At 31.7% G+C, this 9909-nt stretch overlaps 1 protein-coding gene across 2 annotated transcripts; it reads left to right on the top strand.

Moving 5' to 3' along the window:
* Positions 1–256: 256 nt before the first annotated feature.
* On the top strand, positions 257–5351 carry LOC148617766 (uncharacterized). 2 transcript variants are annotated; one of them, XM_088585311.1, is made up of 4 exons: positions 257–383; positions 2220–2255; positions 3267–3396; positions 3625–5351. In XM_088585311.1, the coding sequence occupies exons 2-4, from the start codon at positions 2224–2226 to the stop codon at positions 3796–3798; spliced, it is 336 nt and encodes a 111-aa protein (XP_088441437.1). In that variant the 5' UTR covers positions 257–383; positions 2220–2223; the 3' UTR covers positions 3799–5351. The 2 variants fall into 2 exon arrangements, with proteins under 2 accessions (XP_088441437.1, XP_088441438.1); XM_088585312.1 differs by lacking the exon at positions 257–383 and adding an exon at positions 634–715.
* Positions 5352–9909: the final 4558 nt, after the last annotated feature.

Here is a 9909-nt window from a genome sequence, read left to right as displayed (position 1 = left end):
TTCTTTGAGAGGGCTGTCTGCAGCGTCTAGAGTGAGTTTCGAATGTTTGACCCTGCTCAAAGCTGTGATATAAATTACGCAACAAAGATGAAAACGATAAGTCACCGATATTTCTCCATGACCAGTAACGTGACATTATTAACCAAAGGCTTATTTTTCTTTTAACTGTTGTTGTTTACATTATTCACAATGTCAAATTTACTTAGGGTTTAAATGAGACACGAGATGCAATATTTCAATTCATTTTTTTTTTACTTTTGTCTAGTGTACAGGTACAAATAAAATGATTATTCATACCGGTCCAGTGATTTTTAACGTGTTTTTAAATGAGAGTATCAATATCAGGAAGCAGAATTTGCATTTCTACAAACGCGATCAAGAAGGTAAGCTGGAATCGTAGATTATTAAAGATGATTTAACTTGTTCACATTTTTCTAATGTAGTTCACTTTTTCTATTCTTGTACGATTCATTTCTACTACAGCCAAATAGTATAAAGTGAATGCGGTTTCACAAAAATAGTGCATCTACACTAAACATGTGTTTGCGATATGTTAAATAAAGTTTCTCCAACAATGACAAAGAACCTGGAAGTTCAGATGTAAAAGACGCTTTAAATGACTGAAATCGTTTAAGAAATAGTACTATCTATATCATGCATCTAGTCTAGGATAAAATTGTTCTTTTTTTGGATATTAAGTGATTGAGTTGTAAAGGTCGGTCAATTAAAGTTGAAATGTCAATTGTTACTATTTGTAGGTTATTTTTTCTCCCACTTGTCGATTGGAAACTTCTGGTTTTATATTTTTTCTCTTTTTTTTCATATTTTTACGTGATATTTTTATTTCTTGTTCACTATGTTTTATTTTATTAATGTTTCGTTTTGTTAAGAACATATGTAGGCTAGAGTTGTCAAAGTTTGATATCAATTGTAAAATGGTGAAAGAATTACGAGTAACAGGATTACTGCGCAATAAAATGAGATATATACTTCCGGAAATCGTTACAATTATAAATGCCAAGGTTCAGTAGATAAAGTTTGAAAAATATGAAATAATAAAAAGTTATTTTTTTCGACATATTCGCAAGAGGGAAACAAAAATATCTTACATTACTTCTAATTTTGCATCTATTATAGTTGATACAAACTTTAAACAATTGTCGATGGAACTGAAATCAGAGGAAATTATTCCCTTAGCCTTACACTATCATATACATTTATTTAAATACCTTAACATTAATTACGACAGGACAGGTAACAATTTGGAATTATACCTTTCCTATATAGTATTCACATTATCGTTCAGCTAGGCATTAAATATATATTAAAGGGAAGAGGTTTTCCCAGTAATTTCAAGGAATTATAAAACTACATGTATCAGCTATATCAGCTTCTTTTCATTGATTATTGATGGCTATAGTGTTTTGATATCATGTTTTCTGCAGAATTCTTTTTTTTAAACAATTTATGGAGTTATTTCAGTCTTTCACTATTTGTTAAGTAATTTGGAATCTGCTGTGTACATCAATCTTACGACGCCATAATAATCAAAATTTGACCATTCGTTAATTTACCGAAGAGTTGTGTAGCTATAATAAAAAGGTGATAGACACCCGGGTTCTAAACTAACAATTTTTATGTTACAAATAATAAGTGATATCAAGAAATAGGACTAAACAAGGAAATCATTTGAATAAATGTACATATCATTTAGAATTTTTAACAATGAACTAAAGGATTTGTTTATATTAATACGTTGAGCAGATTTTAAGTACCAATTAAAGGGGTCTATCATAGGGCTTTTAGTGAATAATTTACATTAATATATTAAAATACTGCTTTCATTTTCACTGACGAATATGTAAGCCAGTTTTCCTACTCATTATTGATTTAACTATTGTATATATTTTCTTTCAGCATGAAATTGAAAACATCAACACCACCAACTGATATGATTCCGAAACGAAACAATATCGCAATCAACCTATCTATTCAATACGTTTTAGTGTCTAAACATAAACATTAGTTAAAGACGTCACTATCGCTTTGTCAAATCGGGCTTGTGGTACGATAGAAAAACTGAAAATATATTTTAAAAAATAACAAAAGATGACTTATTGAAACATTTGTGATCTGTTGTACATACACATTTACAGTTATTCATCCTATTACAGTATATTGTCAAATTTATATTAATGTACCCATGCTTTTTTTTCTAGAACCATGTCTGACGGATATAACCAATCTTATTATATGTAAGTTATTCTTACTTTTTACTTTCATTATTTTAGAATTTCTGCCTAAATGCCATTGGTCCTTTTCACACAAAAAAGAGTAAAATTAGTCGTAAGTTATGACGTCATAATACTTTTTTTACTATGACGTCATAACGTACGACTAATTTTTGTGAAAAGGACCACAGATATATATTAAAACACTAAAATATCTTCAAAGAGTCGCACCTTACATCGTAAGAATCTTGGCAGAATTGCACATACCTAATTTAACTTTTCCCTTATTAATATGAGTGGTATTTCTGTACTTATCAATCATTGGGTCGATGCTTATGCTGATTGACTAAAGGTCACCGAGTGTATTCATCAGCTTAGTAGATCCACATCACAGATTTTTTACCCACCAAAATTTGTAGTACTACGAAATTAAAAAGCCCTAAATCACTGAGGCTTCATTCCTTATATTACACTTGGTAGAACTTCTAGGCTCTGGATTTACCTTCAATTTTCGTCATTATGTTTATGTATTTAGTTTTAATGCTGCTGGTTAGAAATTTACTCCTTTAAATACGTGTACAGCATACTGAAATTTGCAATATTAATATGAGTGGTATTATTTTTTATTTCACATGTCATTTGGCTGAATATGATATGCAGTAATTTTAGGAATGAGTATAAAAGAGCCCTGAATAGAAGGGTTGATAGAGAGTCTAAAAATTTAATTATGGAACGACCATTTGATTCTCAAAGGGCTTCCAGTTTTGGTTGGGGCATACTATTTATTTTCAAAATTTGCACATCAGAAAATTTATTTTCAAGTATTTTACGACTAGAGTATTTATTTTCATTATACTTTTCAGAAGAAACCGGAGGCTAGAAAATTTTTTATATTAATTTTTAGGTCGTTGAGGCCAGAGAAAAATATTTATTTCCAAATATTTCCAGGCCGGCCCTCCCTCCTCAAAATCAAATGGTCATCCCTCTTAGATTTGTTGGTCTTAACTGAATAAAAATTAATCAAAATTACTTCAGAATTGTAGCCATAGCTGTGGTAGTTAAGTTGATTTGTATATGTTGTTACTGTTCCATGAGGCGTGGATCAGATAATCGTACCTGTGGCACTGTCATTACTGATCAAAGTGCTATAATTCGGAGAACTGAGGTGAGTGTGGAAACAATTTTTAAAAAGGCAACTCATAGTTTGTCTAATTTTAATTTGCATTTCTCTTAATTGTTCGTTTTAGTCCCAGAACATTGAAGTGTAAAATTCTATTTTATCAATTTTCATTAATCAAATCAAATTCAAATTCTTGTATTAGTAATTCATAATCGTACAAAATCGTACATATGATTTTTCTTCCTCCTCTCATGATGAATATTTCCGTTGAAGGTTTGTAGTGTTCCTAATAGTGACGAAGCTGGTGTGGAGAATCCGAACTACATGCCGCCATCCTATATCTCAACATTTGGTCAAAATCAAGTTGCGGCAGCTCCAACCTACGGACAAGTTGTCAATTCTCCTGAATATGTTTGCCAGTCAGACAGGAAAAGCCTAATTGTTTAATTACAACTACTAATTACAATATATTTGTATATATATACTATACATACAAATCTTAATTTTATTATTCAAGACAATGACTAAAAAAGTGTAGGAATTTGTGTTATACAAATGACGAGTTTAAGACGATTTTCAGCTCATACCAGTAATATAGGAATTTTAAGTAGTCATTTGGCTCCGATAATTGCTCCCCAGAATTGTCTCAAAATGACCTTAACGCTTCTAAGAAACAGAGACGTTTACGTTGCGACGTCATTAAATCTTTGAGCTGCATTGTTGGCTTCTATATCGATAATAATGTTAGATGCATGTATTTAAAAAAAATATTACAAATTATTAGTTCACTTATATGTACCCTTTGTATTTTATATTGGGATAACCAGTATATGGTTGTGCTGTATTTACGACATTTTAAACGTATTGCTCCTGATCATTGTCTATCATACTCTTGCAAACATTTTTACATTCTATGAAACACTTTCAACTGTAAAATAGTTTCTGTATATGACTGAACTTAGAAGATACATATCAAATGATTTAGATATAAAAGATTGCAAAGAAACCTAAAAAGAATATTTGTCAACAGGTCATAACCTGTCTAAACTGAACCCTGAATGATCTTAAAGCCTTCTAAACTGAACCTTGAATGATTTTTAAACCTGTCTAATCAGAATGCTTTGAATGTACCTTAATATCAATTTATTTATAACCTTAGTTAACCGAACATCTGTCTTAATCAAACAAATTTTGAAGTCCAAAAAGGGTTCATTTTAGTCATGTTACACTAGAAAATGCATACATTAAAACTTGTTTATTCAATACTTATCCTTGTACTCTTTCTTGGGAAGTTTATTCTGTACATTAGGGCACAAATAAAACCATCAGTCTATTACTAAGTCACTTATGTAACAATTTATAGTCTGAATATCAGTCAAAAGAAAAGGATCTTTCATGGCAATAAAAAATATCCTTATAGCTGTATCTTATCATATTTTGCTGAAATAATGTTTTTATGTTGTACGTTTTCTTATTTTCCCCAAATTTGAAATGTTATTTTGTTATCTCTTTTTGACCCACAATGCACTGCATTTTTTGTTGTTTGTGTGTGTGTGTGTGTGTGTGTGTGTGTGTGTGTGTCATCTTATTCATCTGCAGTGATCTCTAATGATTATTATTTTCCTACAATCCAATGTATAAATGGTGCTTTATTTTGTGAGACTTCAATAATCTGCAACAATTGCTTTTGTTGTATATCCTTTTGTTTCACAATGAACTGTATAATGTTTTTTTTCGTTTTTTATCAATATGTTCTGTGTTGGTTTTTTTACCATTAATCAGTAGTGACTGCTTTTGTTTTGTTTTGTTTTTGTTTTGTTTTTGTTTTTGTTTTTGTTTTTGTTTTTGTTTTTTGTTTGGGTTTGAGCTCTCCCTATATACATTTGCTTCCAATACTGCTGATGCGGTGTTACTCTTTGAAACAATTGTGAAATTCGCAATATATTTCATTGTTATATTTGTATTGTATAACTAATGTATAATAAACATTTAAAATAAAATATTCTGCAAATTTTATTCCTCTCCTAACATATCAGCACTCCAAGGATATAATATCGCTTGCATACAATGACAACTTAGTACATTGTATTTAAAAGTTAAACGCAGTTGATAGCTACCTTGAAATTATAAAAAAAAAATTTCTAAAAGGAACACAGCTCTTCAGGGATTAACATCACAGAATTATTGTCATTCTTTTTAAACTTAAAGCATACAGTATTCATATTGTGAAATTTTATAGTAAATGATGTGCTGCCAACTGAAAATTATATTATAACAAACCGAAAGCCATATTGATCAGAAGGGGAGATTGCGTATGTTTGAATAATTGTGGGATGAAGAACACAAAGACATGTCAATAAAATAAACATTAAAGGTGAAGGTAACGTCTGAAATTTAGAGTTATACATCATGAGTAATTACTGCATCTTGTTAAAAAAATGGAGAATGGGAAAGAGAGTTGCATATGGTACTACTGTATGATCAGTAGTCTTGTAAAGTTTTTGTTTTGTTTTTTGTTTTTTTTTTTTTTTGTTGTTTTTTTTTTTTTGTTTGTTTTGTTTTTGTTTTTGTTTTTTTTTTTTGTTTTTTGGTTTTGTTTTTTTTTTGTTTTTTTTACTTTTCTCAAATTACATCTATACACACATTCCGTATCAGTAGAAAATAATTCCTCAGATTTAACAACTTGTAACAACCTTTCCATACATAAGTATTCATTTTCACAGATTCTGTCAAATGCATAGTATGTAAAAATGGATTTCGTGGGTATTATTTTTGTGCTTTTCTATATACCTCATACCAGATATCACTTGGTGAAAAAAAGTCATCAAACAGGAAGAGTTGAAGTTGTTTAAAATCTAAATCTAGGAATTGGCATACATATGTACCAGGTATAAAGATTTTGTATAAATATGTTATAGATGTGGTAAGTTGTTGCAGATAAAACTGTAAGGAAGAAGATGCAGACTGATCCATTTAAACCATTCGCTGGTATAACTAAACAAGAACAAACAAGACTGCCGTTCATAAATATTCAACTACAGTCAACCATAAATAGTTGTGCATCAGAATGTCATAAGCTTTAATGCTGAGTGATTATCCTCAACATCATGACATTAGAACATCAAAAAGTACATTTTTTCCACAAATAAATGTACATTTGTCCATTGACAACTTTACATTCGTTCCTCAACAGCTGTACATTTGTCCTAAAACAACAGTACATTTGTCCACAATCAAAAGTACATTAATGACGATAAGTGTTATGTTTGTAATGTTCTTTTTCAGAGGAAATCTGGCTTGCACCGCTGTGTGAGATATCATAAATTAAAGCAACATGGGAGTACATCATCTAGAAAGTTTTTTTATTGACTGGTGAATGAAATGTCTTTTGACAGCATCGATCAAAGAAGGCATTTTAATTTTTCTTTTATATTTTAAAAGTCGATCAGTAATCGAAATGTATCCACATTTTTTTCAACTGAAGAAATCCAGTTTGTATGAGTTACCCTTCTTCCATTGTTGGCATGAGTTTCGGAGCAAAATGTTTCGTTTCTCTAAAATAAAGCAAAAAAATCATTAAATTTTAATGCAATAAATTAACTGAACGATTACATAAAACTTTTGATGAATACTTTAATACATTCTAATCGACAGTTGTTTTCTTTTATATGACAGGAAGAATAGCTTAGTTTTGTACACTTTGAAATAACGAGACATACTATGAAAGGACAAGGAAGAGAATAATACGATGATTGAAATCAGATTTATAGAACCTTACTGATAACATTACTAGATGATTATAATGCTGACTTTTGTTCACGCCATTTGTTAAAATTGTAATGTTGTTTTCCATCATGAAAATAACTTTCAATTTACTTCTAATCTCTATTTGTTTATTCACCGAACGTTTATTGGTTATCAAGTAAATTTCTTATTGGACATGACTGTTCATGCCAACAGAACGGAATAACCTAAGAGTAATCAAGGGAACCAAGGTTATAGCGGTAATCAGAAGAATGTAATCCAGGGACAAAGACCAGACATGGAAAACAGACACACACAACAAAGAATATAAAGTAACTAAAATCATACATACAAAGTAACAAAAGTAAATGAGCAACTCGGACTCCACTAAAAACTGGGAGCATAGACCAGGTGCACCGGTAGGGTAAGCGTCCTCTGCGTTTCTAGAAACACCCGCCGAGTTGCTCATAAAAAGTCAAGTCCGGGGTAGACAAACGAGGAAAGGAAAACTATGACCCGTTGAATAAATCAGTTTTCATGGTGTTGATGGATACACCATAACGATCCACGAGTTCATCTTCGTATTAGACGATCGAATAATAAAACATAAAACAATGACTGCTCACAAATATATGTCGAGACAATTTAACTTATAAAATTAGTCCATTAGTACCAAGTATTGTTTTCTTATAAATTATTATTTTTGTTATTATGACTTGGCCTATTTTATATAGACAAAGGTAACATGTTATAACGACTTTGATGAGAGGTTACTCCTTAAAACACGTGTACAGCATATCGAAATTTACAATATATTAAACTGGTATTTTTTTTTTATTTAAGAACCACTCGGTCGATACTTCTTCTGGTGGACCTGAGGTCCCTGATGGTATTCACCAACCCAGTAGTCAGACTTGTCTGACCCCGGATAATATCATACTTTATTTATCCTGTTTTTGAAATCTTGCAGTATTCCAAATTTAAAAATACGTAAAACACCGAGGTTTCATTCCTTGCATTGCATATGGAAGAACATCTCGGTAATGGATTTGGCTTCCTATTTCGATAGTTTGGGTTATGAGTACTTCTTCTATACAAGAGTAATCAAGGGAACCAAGGTTATAGCGGTAATCAAAAGAACGTAATCCACGAACAAAGACCAGACATGGAAAACAGACACACACAACAAAGAACATAAAGTAATTAAAATCATACATACAAAGTAACAAAAGCAAAGGAGCAACTCGGACTCCACTAAAAACTGGAAGCATGGACTAGGTGCACCGGTAGGGTAAGCTTTTCTAGAAATACCCGCCGAGTTGCTCATAAAAAGTCAAGTCCGGGGTAGACAAACGAGGAAAGGAAAACTATGACTTGTTTAATAAATCAGTTTTTTCAGATGAATACACCATAACGATCCACGAGTTCATGATGACGACCATAAAACTTCTGTAGTGATGACTTCAATCTTGTAACAACAATACCCCGTTCCAGAAGCCTATTTGTTAGAATTCTAGCACGATACAAAAAGTATGCGTAGTTTCGGCAAGCTCTGGCATAACATATGTGTTGTGCTATGAACACTCCATACGCAGGTGCTGAAGGGATGTTGACACAGATGAAAGGAAAGTTGACAATTTTGAATGAAAAGTCATCACGTTTCTCGTTAACTTTGGTCAATAGTTTTCCTTTATCATCGATTTCTAAGTTTAGGTCACAGTGTATGTAGTATCCTTTATCTCAAGTTCTTTGTGGTAGATGCGATGTATCAAATCCCCGAAATTAGAATTGTTCAAAGATAATACGTCATCTATATAGCGGAAACTGAGATTGAAGGATCTAGACAAACGATATTTTTTCTTTTGCATGAGATCAGCTATAAAGTCAGCCTCATAAGAGTGAAGAATAGGTCAGAAATAAGGGAGCACAATTCGTTCCCATTGGAATGCAGACCGTTTGTTGAAAAACACGTCCACCACACTGGACAAACATGTTGTCGATTAAAAATTCCGGCATTCTGTAAACATCTTCCTCTGTATATTTGGAAGATGATTTGGAATTATTTCTTACAAAGTATGAGGAATCTCTACCGAGAACTATATATTTGTATCTACGTGTACCATCGTTTTGGAAAAACAACTATGTATAATGTTTTTTAAGTCGGGATTTTAACTGAGTATGGAGAATAGAAGTATACAGTGTTGAAAAAAGCATAGGTTTTAATGCTTTCATATTTAGATAATAGTCTGGAACCGATTGTTTCCAAAAGATCGAATTTTTCAGGATCCACATTGAATTAATACCACTACGGGAGTAACAAGTTTTGTGGTAGGATTGCAGACCCTCTTTACAGTTGTGAGTATAGAAGTTAAAAGTTTTGAAAGAGGTTTGGTAGTACATTTTGCAGATCCAGCTATGAAACATTGTTTGTATGTATTCTTTTGGAGTTAAGGAATCCAGTACATAGACGCTCAATCACAATCTTCGTCTTCGGTAGAGAGACCAAAAGAGGATAGCACAGATTTATGGTTTTCCACAACCTCTTCTTTGGAGAGTATGGTAGCAGTATAGGTCTTATCACTGCTATTATTTTCTACGTCTACCTCTAATAATAAACATTGGATATGAAACGTTTTGCAGAAAAAAACAATGTTGTTTTGGGATTTGTCTGCTGGTACGACAACATATTTGTCATGTATAGCAGACAACGTTTTTGCTACATCGGGGTCTTTGAAAACCGATGTAGCCTTGGCACTCATTGACCTACTTAAAACTTTCATTCGTTTCAAAATTAAAGACCTCACGTTCTTTAAC

The sequence above is a fragment of the Perna viridis genome, chromosome 5 (genome assembly GCF_037379345.1).
Source record: "Perna viridis isolate PV_CMFRI_1.1 ecotype Kerala chromosome 5, ASM3737934v1, whole genome shotgun sequence".
Lineage (NCBI taxonomy): Eukaryota > Metazoa > Mollusca > Bivalvia > Mytilida > Mytilidae > Perna > Perna viridis.
This window is presented reverse-complemented; position numbering and strand designations above follow the sequence as displayed.